This window comes from Diachasma alloeum, unplaced genomic scaffold (assembly GCF_001412515.2).
Source record: "Diachasma alloeum isolate Michigan unplaced genomic scaffold, Dall2.0 Dall_scaffold_00315, whole genome shotgun sequence".
NCBI classification, from domain to species: Eukaryota; Metazoa; Arthropoda; class Insecta; order Hymenoptera; family Braconidae; genus Diachasma; species Diachasma alloeum.
Genome location: NW_021680454.1, coordinates 932,571 through 951,785, shown reverse-complemented (window position 1 = coordinate 951,785; position 19,215 = coordinate 932,571). Strand labels below are relative to the sequence as shown.

Genomic DNA, 19,215 nt, shown 5'->3' with positions numbered 1-19,215 from the left:
GATGCTATATTTAATGAGATTTGCTTTATTCAAATTTCAGTTACATTAATCATAGAAGATAGAGCTTCACCTATGACATATGCTAAATGTAAACGGCTCTGAGCGGCGCAGATAAGCCCTATGAATAAAATATCTTCAAATTTTCTAATAAAAAAAAATAGAATAAGAAAGGAAAAACACTCCATAATTTTACTTAAATTCTTCCAATAGGCGGTCCAGAGAAAACTATATCACTATAAAAATTAGGAAAGACGAGTTCACCTATCAGTCTACCAGAAAACAAGAAAAAACAAAAAATATAATTGTTAAATGGTAATTTAGTCTAAAAAATCATAGTGATAGTGCAGTGACAGCGATTTTCATGGCTCTAGATTTTAACATTCGTCGAAAAGTTATTTCGAAATATTGAACAAAAATTTTCGTTCCATTTTCACTTGGGGAAACTGTACATTCATTATTGTCATCAGAGAAGATACAGTTCCATAATTATCAATTTGGTAGCGAAACGTCGAAGTCAACTTCATTTAGAAAAAAATTTCTAATAAATATCTTTATAATAAAAAAAAAAATTCTTTGCTCTCAAAGAAAATGATCTATTCTAAAATGAAATATTGAAACCTGGGGCCATTGCAATCGTATCAAAAAGTTAATCGTCTACGTGTGCTTAAGCACTTTGCACTCAGCTTATAAAATAATAAAAAATAAAATAAAATGTTACTCTGTTCACTAAGCTCTAGATCCGAAATTAGTGTCGAGACAATGTTCCTTGGAAATTGTTTCTTTCTTTAGTGTTTTTTTTAGTTTATGAACTATTGTACATTTAACCAGAAAATTTCTCTTCATCGTCGTCTGAGGATTCCTCCAGCTTTTTCCATAGATCCGGAATTTAGACAGTAGATCTAGTCATGTATATATAATAAATATATATTTCTTCTTTGCTTTGTTCTAACGGCAGGATCTTCGGTGGTAATTCAGCGGACTACTTTGACGCGAGAAACATAATGAGCCTGTAAAAAATGAGAAAGACATATTTTTTAATTAATGTAAAAAACAAAAAAGATTAAATTTACGTAAATTTCTTTTGATTTTTTTTTCAATTTATGAAAACGAACAGAAAGGGAAAATAAACGATTAAAAAATTAATGTTTTAGGGGAAAATTTCATTAAATGTTTCATTGAATGCAAAATTGTAAAAAAAATTAAATAATTACCGGAAATTGATTGCCTTTGCTGCCAAGAGTCTGTTGCACTCGTTGGTGTCTGGAAGTGGTAATGGTAGATAGGGGCTCTCATTGTCCGAATCAGTGAAGTCAAAACGATGAATGCGTGGTTTTACTTTCATATCACCAAAGGGCCCCTTCAGTATCAGATAATGAAGGGAGAGGGGGTAGGTCGTCTTCGTCTTCAAGATCAGCTGTAAAAAAAACGAATTGAGAATGAATTCTTTCAAGATGACGAAGTTCTCGACTTCATTCATGAAATAGCAAAGTGCAGAAGACTTTGAATATTGAATATTGAATAGTTTGTAATGACAAAGCGGCAGAAGAGAATTTCACTCACTTGATAAGTCATGTCACGTTCTGAACTCTGAGTGGGATCGCGTTGGCTGTTATTAATCCTCGCTTTTACTACCCACTGATTGTTGAATGCACTGAAACGCGATGTCTCGTAGAACAATTTGTGAACGTATTCGTCAGTGCGATATGGCTTCATCTGCAGATCTGAATGGAACAAATACTAGTGTTAATAGAAAAATTTATTGCACTGTTGGAAATAAATTAAAATTTAGGGTACAGTTATGAAGAAATTTTATTTCTATTTTTTTATTTTGTTAATCGTGTGAATAATTATTTTGGATATGAGTGAAGATACATAGACAAAATTTTCAGGCATGAGATTCGATTATTCACACGAGAAATGAATTAAAAAGTACAGGACAAATTTAATAGAAAAATATAGAATTTCTATTGAACTTTTCATTATTTTTTGCCAACACAAATGTTCCGTAAAAAATAATTTTAATTTTTAAAAAGTTGTTTTTCGCCGATTTTTTTTTATGAAAAAAATGAATAAAAATAAAAAATGTTGAATGAGGAAAAAAAAATAATAATGAGGAAAGAATTTATATTTATCGAGGAATGAAAGGCGCTGGAATGATTTAAGAATTTGTGGTGTTCTTTTTAATTGTGAAGAATATTTATAAATGGTGATAATACCATTGAACGTGATTTTCTCGTACGAGAGGAGATCAAAGACATTGTCATAGAGCCTGCGTTCCTCCAGGGTGCGGGCGTCAATGTCACGTAATGCCTCCATTACGTCAGAGCCAGTGCGATGCGGATGAACGCAGTGGGTCTCGTGCTCCGAACTCTCGTGATTAGGGCCACGCCATGGGCAGCCAATCCTGCTGTATTTGCAACTTGATATTCTGACAACATCATTAAGACATTATTTTATTCGTAAATTTGCGAATGCTGATGTGCATGTTATTAAATTCAGAACTGTTGGGTATTGAAATCAAGAACTCTGGGATTCTTGAATTTACATTTACCCGTAAAATAAGAGAAAATGTGTCTTAATTTAAGTACAATGGATGATGGATTTCAGTAAAAATTCCTGAGAACAAGAATTTTTTTCTGTGGTTCTCACAGAAAATTTTCTCAGGAACAAAGTTCCTGGTTCCCAGAACCACGGCACTGAATTCAAGAAACTCGTGGGTCTAGAATACGCGATGCCGAGATGCAGAAACTGGTTATTCAGTTTCAGCGAAAAAATCCCTGAAATTCAGCACCAAAAAACGTTCTTAGTTTCAATGGGAAATTACCTTAAATCCAGAACTGGGTACTGAAATCAAGAACTTTGGGGTTCTTGAATTGACATATTTATCTTCTCAAATTATTTTCGTTAATTACGGTGTGACATCACCACCTAGTCAACCCCTCCCCCTTAAGAACCCCAAGATTCTTATTTCAAGAACCGCAGAGTTCTTGATTTCAGCACCAAATGGTTCTCATTTCAAGAGCCCAAAGTACTGCATTCCAGAACAAAAAGTGTCATAAAATTACAGAAAATGTGTCTTAATTTAAGTACAATGGGTATTGGATTTCAGTAAAAATTACTGAGAACAAGAACTTTCGCCTCCGATTCTCACAGAAAATTCTCTCAGCAAGAAAGTTCCTGATTTCCAGAACCACGGCACTGAATTCAAGAAACTCGTGGTTCTAGAATGCGCGATGCTGAGATTCAGAAACTGGTGATTTAGCTTTAACGAAAAAATCCCTGAAATTCAAGTACTGAAATCAAGAACCCTGGGGTTCTTAAAATAAAAACTTTCTTAAACTGCCATCTTTAATGACGATGTGGCATCACCATCTAATCAACCCCCTCCCCTTTAAGAACTTCTAGATTCTTATTCGAAGAACTCCAGAGTTCTTGATTTCAGCACCAAACGGTTCTCATTTCAAGAACCCAAAGTACTGCATTGCAGAACAAAAACTCTCTTAAAATAACACAAAATATGCCTTAGTGTAAGTACAATGGGTACTGGATTTGAGTAAAAATTACTGAGAACAAGAACTTTCGCCTCCGATTCTCACAGAAAATTCTCTCAGCAAGAAAGTTCCTGATTTCCAGAACCACGGCACTGGATTCAAGAAACTCGTGGTTCTAGAAAGCGCGATACTGAGTTTCAATAAAAAATCTTAAACCTAGACCATTTGGCAACTGAAATCAAGAACTCCGGAGTTCTTAAAACAAGAACTGCTGGATCCTGAGAATTAGAAGTTTTTTTTCTGCTGAAAGCTTAAAAATTTCGCTGAAATCCCCAAGATTATTCCTGAAAACCATCAACATTTCATTTCTCATGTCAATATTCAATATAAATTGTTCATACAATTTGACATACCTCTCCTCGCACATAGACTCCTCATGTCTCTCCAAGGAATTCCTCGGGAATTCCTTAGCGCAAAATTGACACTCGGCTGGCAATTCCGAGACAGCTTTTTCCACCGCCAAATTGCGGGACGCCGATGTCTTACTTATCTCAATCCTACAATTTGGACATGTTGCAAGCTCATCGCGTAGTCTCGCATCAGCCAGTACGTGAGTGAAGCACCCAGCGCACATCAAGTGTCCATTGGTACACTGTGAACACCATTGCGACAAAAACCATTCTTAATGTCCACTCTCATCCCATTTTTCACTCAACATTAGCAATCAATCAGGGAAGACCAAGAATCGAAAAAAACAAAAAGAACTAAAAAAGTCATCAAATAAATTAACAACAATTAGTCAAGTCTTCCCCGAGTGAACAACTCTCTCTCTCTCTCAACAATTAAAAAAAATTAATCATCAATTTATTCGTCAATTAATAAACCAAACTGATTGTTAATACTCTTTACCATGATTCGTTGTTTTATTATTTTTTAATTAATCTGAAACACAAAATCGTATGAGGTCTATTAATAAACGTCATCATCGTCTCGAACAATTGGCATTCGAATGATTGTTTTATTTTTTTTGTCAGGACTGTGATGTGGGATGCATTGTGGGTGGGCATTTGAAGTAGATTAAAAAAAACCCTTCACTTTTTTTAAACCTTGAAACTTCATTTATTGCAAATAAATAACTGTCATCACTCGTTGGTTTATTCAAACTTTTACATAAAATCAACGTACACAGGTGGTGGTTGGTGTGAGGCACGCACTCCATTTCGCATTATAGAAACTCATAATTTCGTTGTTTCGAGTTTAAGATAAATCAGTCTATTCACACACTTGCAGTAAATTCTAGTGAATCAGCAGATAAATTTGCTTAAACTTACACGCAATGTTAAACTTCACTTCATGTGGGTCATAATTAATTATTAAAGATGATGATTGTGCTTCATTATCATACAAAAATCATAAGTACCATTTTTTCGCATTCAACTCCACGAAACATTGATTGTAAGGTGAACAATTCGTCGCATGACACGAACATTTTTGCTGACATTGAGGATTATTAAACATAAATGTTATCAATTTTTAGCTCTCTTCACTCAGTAATAATATTAAGAATTAATTAATTCGTCGATTAATTCAGTCGTCGAGTGCTGAAATGTAACAGAACAGAACAGAAACATTGAATTGTCTCGATGGCGAGTGGGTCTAGGGAAAATGTCCTCCGGAATTTTTTGCAGCTGATAAAATCCTCAACAAAAAATATCCTTGACCTAAACCCACTCAGTATCCAGGCAATTTCACTGGGAGAAGGACAGGAAGTGATGAGTAGATTCCTAATCCTGGCACTAGTCTTGAAAATAGTTCTGAATCTCAAGTAGAAACCGAAATTCCTGTGCAGAGCATTTTGCATCTTTCATTTTCTCAAAAAAAAATTCTCCCCCAGATCCTAAGAGATTCATAAATTGCCATAATATTTTTCTCATTAGAAGGACAGGACGTGATGAGGGTATTCCTAATCCTCAAGTAGAAATCGAAATTCCTGTGCAGAGCATTTTGGATCTCTTATTTTCTCAAAAAAAAAAATTCTCCCCAGATCTCAAGAGATTCATAAATTGCCATAATATTTCTCTCATTAGAAGGACAGGACGTGATGAGTGGATTCCTAATCCTCAAGTAGAAACCGAAATTCCTGTGCAGAGCATTTTGGATCTCTCATTTTCTCAAAAAAAAAATTCTCCCCAGATCTCAAGAGATTCATAAATTCCCAGAATATTTTTCTCATTAGGACAGAATGTGAGGAGTAGCTTCCTAATCCTAGCACTAGTCCTGGAAATATTTCTGAACCTCAAGTAGAAACCGGAATTCCTGTGCAGACAATTTTACATCTTTCACTTTTTCAAAACAAAATTCTCCGCAGATCCCAAGAGACTGATAAATTCCCAGAACATTTTCTGCATTAGAAAGCCAGGGCGTTATGAGTAGATTCCTAATTCTGACACTAGTCTTGAAAAAATCCCTGAATCCCAAGTAGAAACCGAAATTCCTGTGCAACCCGTTTTTCATCTCTCACTTCCTAAAAAAAAATTCTCCCAGATCCCACGGCCTTATCAATTCCCAGACTATTTCCCCTCTAAAAATTCCTCATAAACACATGAAATTCCCCGAAGCACTCATCAAAAGATAAAAAATTCCTCCCATACCACAATGTTCATTGACATTGTGCATCATCCCCAAAAAACCCCTCAGCAATAATATGAAAATTTACCCAATTCCCCGATAAATTCAGCCACCGAGTCCTGAATCCCCCAGAAAATCCCCGAACCCTTGAGCCACCTCACCAACGACTGTACCCCGAATAAACCGTCCTCCGACATTTTTTCCAGCCGCTCAAATCCCCAAGCCTCCCCCGCCCTGAGCCCGCCCAATCCACCCAATTCCCCGAAAGACCCCCCAGACCGGCCAATCACTCTCCCAAAAAATCTAAACTCCAAGTAAAAACCGAAATTCCTGTGCAGACAACTGTGCCCTCCCCCCAAGCCCCGCCCCCGCCCGTCAATTCTCAGAATATTCGCAAACTCCTCGCAAACTGCGACGCATTATCCACCTCGGGTCGTCGAACAAAGAAAAGCCCAGTCTGCCTGAAAAATCCTCGCCACAGGAGCGATCGAGGTCGTCGGAGCCCGTTTAGAAAACCCCCCTAGCCCCCCCCCGTGACCCCCGCCCGCTGAGCCCCCCAATAAAATAAACTTCGACAAAGGACGACAGCCTAGGCGAACGTGTCAATAGCTCACCTGGTAAACCGCCGCCCTAGGAAGATCGAGGCAAACGGCGCAGCAGAGTATCCCCCCCAATCGGTGCTCAAGTTTCTGCTCACTTTTGCCATCGCCCCTCAACAATTTGCGTTTCTTCTTCTCCGGCTCGAGTAGCTCCTTGATTTTATCCAACTCCTCGTGCAACTGGGCAGTCGCTGGTGCCTCAGTCACACTGCTCGACGACGAGGCCTCACCACTTTGCTCCGCCATTTTGATTGTTTTGATTTTTCACTAAAAACGGGGGAGAGGCCGATGGTTTCGTCACCGAGAGAGAAAGAGCCTCGATGTTTATGTCGGGGTTAAATGCGCACGCGTTGAACTATTTATTTTTCTTTCGCGCTGTTAATACTTTTTTTTTCGCCCGTCTGTCTGACTCGCACGGATTTTCCACTCGGCCTGGGATTCGGGGGTGATTTGGCAATGGGAGATCTCGGTGACGGAGACCCCTCTCTCTTTTCGGATTGATTCGAGGAACAGACGACTTTTGACGCAGTTATTCGAGTCGTACGTTTTCACGGTGACGTCAGGCAACAGCTGGTCGACTCACAACACTGGAGTTAAAGAGACGCAGGCCATGCATTCCGGAGAGCTATCCCCACTCTTTCGGGCTTTGCTTGGACTACTGCGTCGACTGTGCCAAGTCCTTTCTTCTCTTTGTGGGAGGCTTTATCCACTGTTGGTAGCGGCGAGGGGGCAGGGGGGGGGGGGGGGTGTAGTAATCGTGATGAGTTAGGAAAGGGTTGCACAATTACTAACAAAGTATTCAAAATACTGAATCGTAATATATTTACAATCGCGTTAATTATAATATACAATAGATAGATGAATACGTATAAGTGAGTCCCGAGTAGAACTCGGAGACGAACTGTGACTGACTGACTCACTGGTCAGTGCGGATTAATAATTTGGGTAGCAGGTAAACGCGTGATATTTGAGAGAGCGAGATATTCGGAGGATTAGAGCGAGATAGGGCTCGTCTATCGGTGATTGCTCCTCAGCGCGTGTCTGTGCGTGTGTGGAAGTGCAGCAGTCGCTACAGGGGTATTCCGGGGTGAGGGCCGCCCCCACCACCAGGGGATTTCTAATTACGTCGCTGGTTGGGGGGGTCTCGCCTGTAAGTGTCTTTTAAACATTTTCAGGCATCACATTTGTGGATTAAATATTTGCGGGAGAAAACGGTGAACAAGTCGTGAATATTCAGCGGTGGTCAAGTTATATTTTACACTGAATTATTATTTTTGAAAATAGCAGTTGGTTATAAATAAATCATTGAAATTGTTTAAACTTTCGTGAACCCCATTTTTTTTGTAAAATAATAGATTTCTAAAATAAATTGGTTACGACTCCCAATAAATGATTCTCATGGTGGAAAATTGAAAAAAATTATTTATCTAAATTATTTACAGAAAAACACTTGCAATTTAAAAAATTGCAATTTTTAAATCATTTTATCAATTTCATCAATTTTTGTCCAAAGTGAACACTAATTTTTTTTCAGATTTTTAAAATGTTTTCTAACGATTTAATATCGAGATTGAAATTCAGGCCTGCACAGTTTAAATAATAAAGTCATTGTAAAATGTCCAAATGTCCAATTAACGAATTGAGTTTTTGTGAATTTTTTATTGAGAAATTTTCTAATGGTTTTAGAGCAGATCTTGTAAGTAATAAATTACTGCGGTAAATTAATTTTAGAAAATTAATGAGTTTAAGAGAAAATGTCAAGAGGCCTCTCCAGCGTAGCTTGTGATTCTTCACAGGAAAAAAGGTAGAGGAAAGCCAGAGAAAATGAATTATTACGTTTAAGTGAAATCATCGTAAATGAAATAAAAAAACCTTCATAAATTCCCCTAGACCCTTTCCCTGGCGTTCGATTAATCGAGTTCTCGAGGATTTTTCAGGGGAACGTAACCGTTCACGAAGGTTTCTCTGCATTCGTTGAGGCATTTTCTGGTGGATTTAGGTCAGATCTTGTAATTAAAAAATCATCGAGCTGAATTAATTTGAGGGAATTAATGAGGATAAGGGAAAATGCCAAGAGGCCTTTCCTGTACGGCTCGTGATTCTCAAGGAAAAACCTATAATATTAATTTCTGGTGTCAACCTTCACCAGAATAAATCAATTAAATCTGGAGCTGCTGAAGATTTTTCTTCTAAAACATAAAATGCCCCAAATAAATGAAAAAAATGTCTCCATAAATTTCTCGAAACCCCTTCCCCACAAAAGTACTCTCTAAATAAACTGTGAATTAATTTCACTCTCAGAATGAATAAGGATTTTCCGAATTGTAAATTATAATGTGAACCAATCATGAAAAGAGTCGTTGAATAATCATCAAGATCCACTAAAGATAAACTGCACAATATTCAAGCCATTTTTCTCCAATTTTGTACTTTATTTTCTCTGTATTGCATTTGATTTCCCTTTTTCATCGAAAAAACATTTGACGTGTCTATAAACACTAACTCACAACTCCTTCAACGTGCACTTTGTTGATTTCATACTGCAATCACACGGGAATACTCTTCACCATTCTATAATGAATGAGAATCTAAAGTCTGTTTTACTGATCCTGGAGAGGAATTAAGTACTGTCTTAATTGTTGCTTCATCAGTCATACAAATTTTTCACTCGCTCTTTCTCGGTAATTCATTGCTCCTTCACGCCATTGTGTAGCAAATAAAAATCAACTATTTTATATTCTACAGAACGATAAATACTTTTGGATTGGTGCGCGTCGTTGGCGATTTATACGTTGAGAGAATGAGGCGAAATATTTTTGAGGGAATAATTCAAATGTCTCATCAGCAATCACTTTTCATTGGTTAAAGTAATATGAATAAACTCCAGTCGAGGCGTTGAGTGTAATGAGGAAAAATAACGTCAAAAAGCTAAAATAAATTATTCGTCAGTGATAATTTTTCCCAAGAAATTCTTTCATCTATTTTTTTTAAACAATCGGCTCCCATTATTCATTTATTACAAAAGTCTATTGACAATAATTTTCATATTGCGAATAGAATTTTATTTTTTTCAGATTTTTAAAAATATTTTTTCTAAAATTTAATTTTTTTGTGACTCTGTGTTATTTTTGCACTTTAGATTAATTAATATCGATAATACTACATCAACTTTTGATTAAAAATGATTTGGGATTTCAATTTTTAAAATTGAAGTTATGTTTATACTACTTCAAGGGGAGACCGCGGTGAAATTTAAAAATAGCAAACTTAATGCTAATCAACTAACTAAATTCGTTTTTCATTTAAACAAAACAGGAATCGATTATTTAAAGGTCGAATTTGAAGAAATTAATTCGTAATTATTATTCCACACATTTTTTTTCAGATTCGAAGATAAAAAAACATCTACAGCACAAAAATCGAAGACACTGGACTATTTTTAAAATTGTTAGTGTCTTCAGAGGGAACAAACATTGAAAAAAAAATTGTTTCCACTCATTTTTCGTTGGACTTTCAAAATTCACAGTTGTCTCCCCCTAATGACCAGTTCGCAGAGTCTTTGATTATTCCTCGAAAGTATTCTTGCTCCTGTCCTCGTTAAGCATTATTTATTTACAAATACACACATTCACTTGCATGTTTCTTCATCAAACAGAAAACAATTCACTCGGGCAGTAAAGCCAGATGAGTCACGTCGAGTTCAGAACAACTGTTCAATCATCAGATTGACCAGCAAAGTATTCGAGGAAGCGAACATGACTGATCTGGCTGAACACCTTTCCAACTGAATTTTAATTCGATCTCTCCCTTCGTCGTGGCCTCGTTAATCATCAATTCCTCTTCGTTGACGCTTCACTGCAGCTACAGTTGGGGACTCCTCCTGAATCACTCAGAATTTATGAACAGGAGAGAAATCTAATTCGGTGATTGAGGATTCGTGGCCTGAGTGGAGCCGCCACTCGGTTGAGATGGCTCGCTATTGCTGTTGGGGTCATTAACGTTGATTGTTGCTATTTTATTCAACATATCGTTTGTGGAATTGTTGAGTTGACTGTAACCCAGCTCCAGTTGTGCTATTTTACTCCTCAGGTCGGCGTTCAGTGCTTGAACCTCTGTCAACTGTCAAAAAATCGTCATTTTCAATTAATTAATTGACAGAATTTTTTTTTCTTCATTTCACCCATTTCATTTCGTTAATAGAAAATTTGGTAAACGAATAAATTTGAAAATGCGCCTTCTCCCCCATTTTTCATAATTGAGGATTTTTAAACAAGTGATCATATGCAAAAAAATGTCTCAACAATTTATATAAAAATTGGGAATTTTTTCAAATGTCTAATTTCAAGTGGTCGGAGTGCAGAATATTTTTCCTCAAAAAATTAATGTTTTTTTCCTGGGGTGAAGTTCACCTTCAAGAGACAATTGAACTTACACTGCTGGTCAGCTTCTCAACTGACTCGATGATTTTTGATTGCTCAGAGGCTTTGGCACACTCGCCTTGGAGGGACAGAACCTTGCTGCTGGCATTCTGAGTGGAATCTTGGAGAGATACCAAGAGAGTCTGAAAGGGAAGAATAATTTTTTTTAGAAATTTTTCTGAACTTTAGGTAAAAAATCAATAGATTCCGATTTCTCCATGCACACGATTCTGTTTCCTCCCTTCCTCAAACTTCCTGAGTTTTTTCATTTGATTTTTTTAATGGAAAGAGAAGAAAAACTGTATTTTCCCCACAGAAAATATCTAAATAGAAAAAGTTTTCGAGAAAAACGAAATTCAGCAGCGTTAAAACGGTCTATATCTCTAAATCTATGGGCGATAGCAAAATTTTCGTAATAACCTTTTTTGTAGCCCTCAATTCGCCCCACAAAAAAGGTCATTACAAAAATTGCGTTATCTCCCTTAGATTCGAAGATATTCTCCGAAAATCGGTAAGAATACTGAAGAATTAACTTATTTCATGAAATAATTTTGTTCACCCAATGAATAATTATTTTGGATAATCATTCCAAAGATCCACAAATGCTTACGTGATCCTTCTGCTGATCATTCGACACCCACGTGAGATTTCTCGTGAGCGTCTCATTAATGCTCACTAAATCTGTTTTCAGTTTGACAATTGACTGACTGAGCTCCTCCGTCTTCAACCTGGTCTCGTTGGTTGAAATTTCCGGCCTCTGTGTTATATTCGATAGGTTCACTAACGTATTCTGTGGAATTCACCGAAGAAAAAACAAATTTCCAGCGTTAAATCATCACTCAATCCCTGTATCACCCGAAAAATACGATAAATTCACCTGTATATCTGTAATATTCTTTAAAAGACTAGTCTGTATCTCCTGAATTTTGGTATCTGTTCCCTTGAGGGCGTTAACCGTAGCCCCTAAATCCCGAATGCTACTTCCAAATGTTGCGACACTCTTCTTCACGTCCTTGAGTTCTGTCGGTATGTTTGTCAACTCCGGTGCACTGTTCAGCTTTTCTTGCACCTGACGTAGCCCCTTCTGAATGTCTGACAACTGAAAAAAAAGGCCAAGTGGGTCAACCAGTGCGGTAATTCCAGTGTGGAACGACAATTCAATTTGATGCAAGGTCAGTGTTGCGGAAATATCTCAAGTTTTCGAGGAATATCTCCGAATCTAAGGGAGATAACAAAATTTTTGTAATGACCTTTTTTGTAGCCCTCAATTCGCTCTACAAAAAAGGTCATGACAAAGATTTTGATATCTCCCCTAGATTTCGAGATATTTATTAAAAACTGGGCGATAGTCAAAATCGACTTAAATCAATTGAATGAATGAGTTTCGATTGATTTAATTCTGTTTATCAACATTCTGACAGTTTGAAAATGTCGTTTCTAAACTGTTTGATACCGTGTGGGGCAAAATTTTAATTCATAAGCAAAACTTGAATTACCTGCAACGAAAAATCGGCAATTTGTCCCTTGACATCGTTCAACTGTGAAAACAATACAGTCTGATTTTTCTCAAGCTTCTGCGATGCAGAATGGCACTTTTGGAGGGCTTCAGGGAGTGCTTCGCTACCGGCAATAGCTGCAACACAAAAAAAAAACAGGAACTCTGTGAATTTTAATTTCAAACGAAATTCTCCGCTGCCCCTGAGGTATTCAATCTGTTCGCTGGCTATTTTCCTGGATCGTGACATTTGTCTCTTCCATGGTGTATGTACCTTGGTCCACTTCAGTTCTGAGCGATGTGAGCTGTTGACGCACATCAATGAACAGCCAGAGGAGGCTGGCAGTTGCTAGGACTGATGCACAGCCGAAAAATGCACTGCACGCACGAAGGAGCCCAGGACAGGGGGGAGTTCTCCGAGCTCTGCTCTTGCGATTGCCACGCATGGAGATGTTCCAGTACTCGGAACGCTCGTCACTACTGTCCGACAGTAGTTCCTGGAGGGAAAACAAGGGGAAGGGATCATTAACAAGGGCTAATTGCTTTTGTCAGAGTGTAGTCGGTGTATTTTTGGCAATTAATTGGGAATTTGATTTCGGATGAAGTTGATGTGGTGATGGATTTTTAATTGAATTCAATGATTCATTTTGGTATCGTAATATCACTTTCAGCTGCCCAATTTATTCTTATTTATTATTTTTTTAAACATTCGTTGTTCATAAATAAATAATTGAAATTGTTTAAACTTTCGGAAACCCTATTTTTTAGGCATGAAATCGATTTCTGGTAAAATTCTGAATATTAATAAATTTGTTATGATTCCAAACAAATGATTTTTAAGGTGAAAAATTGAGTGTTTGTACATTATTTATAGATTAAAATGCTCGGAATTTTAAAAATTGAATTTTTAAAATTATTTTTAAAATTATTCATAAGTCAGAAACAAATTTATTAATTAAGATCAGTTCAAGCTCATTATAAAGAGGGAGAATTGTTGTTTGTATTGAGAAAAAAAAGATTAAATTTCACCAACATGTCAACCCGTCATTATTTTTTAAAAACTCAAAAGTCCATTTTACCCCAACCTCCCCTGTACAATTTTCAGAACATATATTTTTCCGTATGGGGAATATTCCCCGAAAGCTCGACGTCCCGTGAACCCCCTCGAAAACCCCTGAACATAAAAAAAATTACCTGTGAACTTCTCTTCCCCGAGGTTCTCCTCGAGACCACGTGTGACGGTGCGAGTGCATCCAGCTCCTTCCTCTTCTTCATCTTCTTCGTCGGTGGACGAAGTGGCACTGTGACAGCCACCGAGTCCATCTCCAGGGGTTTAACCAGCGGCTAAAACGACTCGGATCGTCGGGATGTCTGTGTCCACCGGCTCCAGAGCTTTATTAATCATCAACAGCCCTCTCCCGAGACACATTAACTCTTGAAGGTCCTAGTGCTCCAGAAGGTCGCGCACGTCACCGACACTTTTTACACATGTCTCCACTCAAACAATTTATTCCTTATTCACTAGTCTCAATTCACGCACTTCAGCTCACATTTTATGTCCTCAGTGTGTCCGTTTGCACCTCATCGAGAGCCAGACTCACTCGACACACAGGTTCACTTCTGCATCGAATGAAAAGGAATGGACTGAATGGGGGGAAAACCTCTCGTGATTCTCGTCAATTACCGCCGAATCTTCCATTCAATTTTTTCACTATTTACGACGCGTTTCGTAATGACACAACTGACAATCAGCGGCTCGGACGGTGGCCAGAATGAAGTTAAACGACCCTGGGGACTTTGATAAGATATCGTACTGATAGTATCGGGAGAGAATCAACTGATAACTGATGCCGTTTGTGAACAGATAGTGCCGAGATAATAGGCATTCTTCGGTTAATAATAATCTCCCTCGTTCAGGAACCCACGTTGGTGGTAGTATGACTGAATGAGCAGGCGAATTTGAGAAAAATGAAGGAAAGACTAATTGTCTTGATGGGAGATGGCGGAAATTTATTCAAGTGGACAGTTCTTCTTCTGTATCTCGAGATCCAACGGAGATAGCGAAATTTTCATGAAAACATTTTTTGTAGATCTCATTTTCCTCCGCAAAAAATATCTACTCAAAAATTTTCGTATCTCGCTCGGATTCGGAGATATTGAAGCCTGAAGACAAGTCGATTCGTCTCCTTCCACAGCATCACGATTAATTAACAAATTTCATTGACAGCCTGACTCATCACGTTTTATTACGACTTGTGACACTCGTCTGATGAATGATCAAGGCCACATCCTTAGTATATTCATTCAAAATCTAATAGATGTGTAAGACTACCTGTCCTGCCCCAAGATACCACAAAAAATTATTCCATCAAGTGGACAGTTCTTCTTCTGTATCTCGAGATCCAACGGAGATAGCGAAATTTTCGTGAAAACATTTTTTGTAGATCTCATTTTCCTCCGCAAAAAATATCTACTCAAAAATTTTCGTATCTCGCTCGGATTCGGAGATATTGAAGCCTGAAGACAAGTCGATTCGTCTCCTTCCACAGCATCACGATTAATTAACAAATTTCATTGACAGCCTGACTCATCACGTTTTATTACGACTTGTGACACTCGTCTGATGAATTATCAAGGCCACATCCTTAGTATATTCATTCAAAATCTAATAGATGTGTAAGACTACCTGTCCTGCCCCAAGATACCATAAAAAATTATTCCATCAAGTGGACAGTTCTTCTTCTGTATCTCGAGATCCAACGGAGATAGCGAAATTTTCATGAAAACATTTTTTGTAGATCTCATTTTCCTCCGCAAAAAATATCTACTCAAAAATTTTCGTATCTCGCTCGGATTCGGAGATATTGAAGCCTGAAGACAAGTCGATTCGTCTCCTTCCACAGCATCACGATTAATTAACAAATTTCATTGACAGCCTGACTCATCACGTTTTATTACGACTTGTGACACTCGTCTGATGAATTATCAAGGCCACATCCTTAGTATATCCATTCAAAATGTAATAGATGTGTAAGACTACCTGTCCTGCCCCAAGATACCACAAAAAATTATTCCATCAAGTGGACAGTTCTTCTTCTGTATCTCGAGATCCAACGGAGATAGCGAAATTTTCATGAAAACATTTTTTGTAGATCTCATTTTCCTCCGCAAAAAATATCTACTCAAAAATTTTCGTATCTCGCTCGGATTCGGAGATATTGAAGCCTGAAGACAAGTCGATTCGTCTCCTTCCACAGCATCACGATTAATTAACAAATTTCATTGACAGCCTGACTCATCACGTTTTATTACGACTTGTGACACTCGTCTGATAAATTATCAAGGCCCCAGCAGATACACCGGTTGTTGTGACACTCATATAAGTTTTTACGTTCCACTACATGTCATATCGATCCGTGTACCTCGACTTCTACTTCTCAACAATTCCCCTGTGCAAATTTTACTGCAGAAACTGGATTTCAAGGAGTGCTTACTCACTGTTGTCACGAGATCATCAGTGGAAAAAACCGCCGATAAAACGTCGTTTTCGCGTTTGAAATTGGGGGAGAGATTCGGCTATCATTCGAATCACGAGCGTTTACTTTCTGGAGTTTGTGAACGTCACAGTCGCCTCCACGCGACTCACAAACGTTACCGAGCGTTACTGGGTGGCGCGCCGACTGTTGTACTTGGCTCGACCGCCTGATATCGACTAAAAGGTGGGCGAGAAAAGGTTCTCCGTGAACTTTATCAGTGCTCTTTACGAATGGATAGATTATTGTTGAGTTAGGAGGGAATTTGATGAAGAGGGGAGAACCATTCTGCTGATTTTATTTCAGTTGGAGGGGGAGCGCAGTGAGGGAATACAATGATTCGATTTCAGTTTCGATATGTGCTGTTTGATCATTAGGTTGTTGTTATGATTTACTTCTTATGTGGTACGTAATTACGGCGGCTGTGACGGGGTAAAAATATTTTGAGGGGAAATGAGTTTAATACTTCAGTTTTAGAGTCAAAAATAAGAAAACATTAGATTGATTTTTTTTTATTTTTACGAATACAGAATTTATGCATAAATGTCAGGAAATGAGGATTTTTAAAATTTTTTGGGGTTTGAATCTTTTTTTCTCGAAATTACTGAAGGTGAAAATTTTTTCAAATTGTTTACATTGAAGTACGTAATGAATCATTGAAGTAGGAATTTTTTCAGATTTTTTTCGTCATTGTTGTCATTACATTCTGAATTTTAATAATTTTTCTAATTTTTTATTTCAGGCAATTTTTAAGGAAAAAATGAAAAAACAAACAATATTTGATTTTTTTAACAAAAAATCAAAACCTCATTTTTTCAATTTTTTTTTTACATTAAAATAAAGTTATTATTATTATTATTATTTACTTTTGACATTAAAATAAAGTAGTAAACTCATCAGTGCAGTCTCCCCTTGACGAAATATAAAAAAAATATTTTCAAAAGAAGAAATTTTACATTTTATACGTAAACTTGTGTTGAAGATCGATGAAATATTCACATAAAGTCGTAAAATATTTCCCAAATTTGATATTAATGGCCAGAACACATCAATTTTCGGAAAATCCACGAGAGATGATAATTACTGATAGAAACCACCATCAGATATCGACATTTCCACTCTAATTCAGGGGTATAACGTGACAATAATGGGGCGGATGGTTGAATTGAAGTGTGAAAATTGGGTCACCAATTTGGAGACACGGAGTGAATGACGAAATAATGTTATTCAGTATTTAATCGATGGACTTATGATTCAGAAGTGTCTCGTTGAGGTTGAAATGTAGGACAGGGACAGGGAATAAGAGATGGGGTGACAATAGGGGTGGAAGCCGCGCGCCTCCCTTGACATTGATCCGGAAAAAGGCGGGAATACTTCAATTTCAAGCGAATAAGCTCGGTGAATAAATCGGATGGTGATTATTCTATTTGAACAGAATCTTCCAAATTTGTTTGATTAAGAAAAATGAGGAAATGGCCAGGGGACTTACCCGATTTTATGGAAACGTCGATTCTCCCGATTTCCCGATAGAGAACAGCCGCAAACCAAGATAATGTAATCAGCCACATGGTGATTACCACGGCAGCAATCCATAACGTTATTATCCTCGTTTTCGATCTATTACAGCTGCAGGAATCTTTAGTTTTACCCCTGACTCCTGCTCTCTGTCTTCTATAAGTCGTGATAAAAACGCAGAGGAGTAGAAATTAGAATAAAAAATATGTGAAGATGTTTCTATGGAACTTTTGGATGACATTGAAGCCATTTTGGATAGATCAAATTGAAAATTTGCTGGAGAAGATTAAACAAATCGTTTCAGTGCAAAGGGAATTATTTTTCTTTACTCTTTCAGTCAGAAAAAAAATCGTAATCGCACAATTATAAACATTTAAAATTCAATGACAAAGTGTCCCTATTTCTGTCACTCGTATTTGAGGTAATCTAATTTATTTAATTGTTCACTTTAATTATTTACTTCAGGAAATATCAATCTAAAATGATAAAAAAGTATTAACTATCTACTTGGTTCGTTAATTCGACGAATTATAGAAAAAATATAATTAAAATATCCGAAAAAAAATTAATCCATCACGAAAGTTTGACACTGACGATGATTTTCTTCATATTAGGCATTACATTTTTATTTATTCTTCAATTTAATTTAATAATCTAATTGTTTAGAATTATTTCTACATCGAAATGTTCTCTCTAACCTCGAAAAAATAATTTTCTTCGGAAACAACTTCTGAAATAATTATTATCAACAATACTGGACTGTCAATTGACCCCGAACTCACCCAGAATATTTATATTCCCATAAACATTCGTTCAGAACTGACTTCAGATTTTCATCTTTAATATTTAAGTCATGTTTATACTACTTTAACTTGAACATTGACGGTAATGGGAGCTCTCACCTCTTGACTTTTCGTTTTTTTGGAACTGTCAGTACCAGATCAGAGAGCTCGCTGTCGCTCTCCGAGAGCAGATCAAGAAGATTTATCGTCTCCTTGTTATTTTTATTCTCCATATTACCTCAAAATTCGTTGAACACATATTTTCACACTACTAGACTGTCACTTCACGAACACGGCACTGTTTAACCTCACTTCGAACCCAACTCCAATAATTTACGCTAATGTACTCATAAAATGGAACGTTCCGAAGGAATAATCACAATTTTTGGGGACGATCGACCCCGGAATGCAATTTTAAAGTCTAAAAATTAATGATATTGTTTCGTTCCGGAATTATTAAATGACAGTGTGTGGTCACTTGGCAATGACCTGAGTCAGATGATTGCAACATCTGTTTACCAGGTGATAAATCAAATGTCTTCATTATCCACCGAGTGGATTTTAAATTCGAAAAGACAGGCGCGACTTGGCATTTATGAACATTTTTTAGTGACAGGACAAAATAACCATTAATAATAACCAATAATACAAATAATAATAATTGAGTGAAATTCCTGGTCTCTTCCTTCGCCAATTCAACCCGAAATTACTGAAGAGATGTTGCATTTCAATGATTTCATCCCAAACTCATGTC

At 37.1% G+C, this 19,215-nt stretch overlaps 2 protein-coding genes across 5 annotated transcripts; both read right to left on the bottom strand.

Annotated features, from left to right (window-relative positions):
- Window positions 1-5: 5 nt before the first annotated feature.
- LOC107040069 (cysteine and histidine-rich protein 1 homolog) lies at window positions 6-8,146 on the bottom strand. Its single transcript, XM_015259994.1, has 6 exons — window positions 6,734-8,146; window positions 3,905-4,143; window positions 2,217-2,428; window positions 1,561-1,721; window positions 1,212-1,414; window positions 6-1,007 (listed from the first exon to the last, which is right to left on the bottom strand). The coding sequence occupies exons 1-6, from the start codon at window positions 6,962-6,964 to the stop codon at window positions 980-982; spliced, it is 1,074 nt and encodes a 357-aa protein (XP_015115480.1). The 5' UTR covers window positions 6,965-8,146; the 3' UTR covers window positions 6-979.
- Window positions 8,147-9,764: 1,618 nt separating this feature from the next.
- LOC107040081 lies at window positions 9,765-18,949 on the bottom strand. Of its 4 annotated transcripts, none has more exons than XM_015260014.2 (8): window positions 16,234-16,320; window positions 13,826-14,251; window positions 12,906-13,128; window positions 12,633-12,769; window positions 12,014-12,235; window positions 11,747-11,926; window positions 11,151-11,279; window positions 9,765-10,837 (listed from the first exon to the last, which is right to left on the bottom strand). In XM_015260014.2, the coding sequence occupies exons 2-8, from the start codon at window positions 13,952-13,954 to the stop codon at window positions 10,634-10,636; spliced, it is 1,224 nt and encodes a 407-aa protein (XP_015115500.1). In that variant the 5' UTR covers window positions 13,955-14,251; window positions 16,234-16,320; the 3' UTR covers window positions 9,765-10,633. The 4 variants fall into 4 exon arrangements, with proteins under 4 accessions (XP_015115500.1, XP_015115498.1, XP_015115502.1 ...); XM_015260012.1 differs by having other exon boundaries at window positions 16,130-16,319; XM_015260016.1 differs by lacking the exons at window positions 12,906-13,128; window positions 13,826-14,251; window positions 16,234-16,320 and adding exons at window positions 17,654-17,835; window positions 18,582-18,949.
- Window positions 18,950-19,215: the final 266 nt, after the last annotated feature.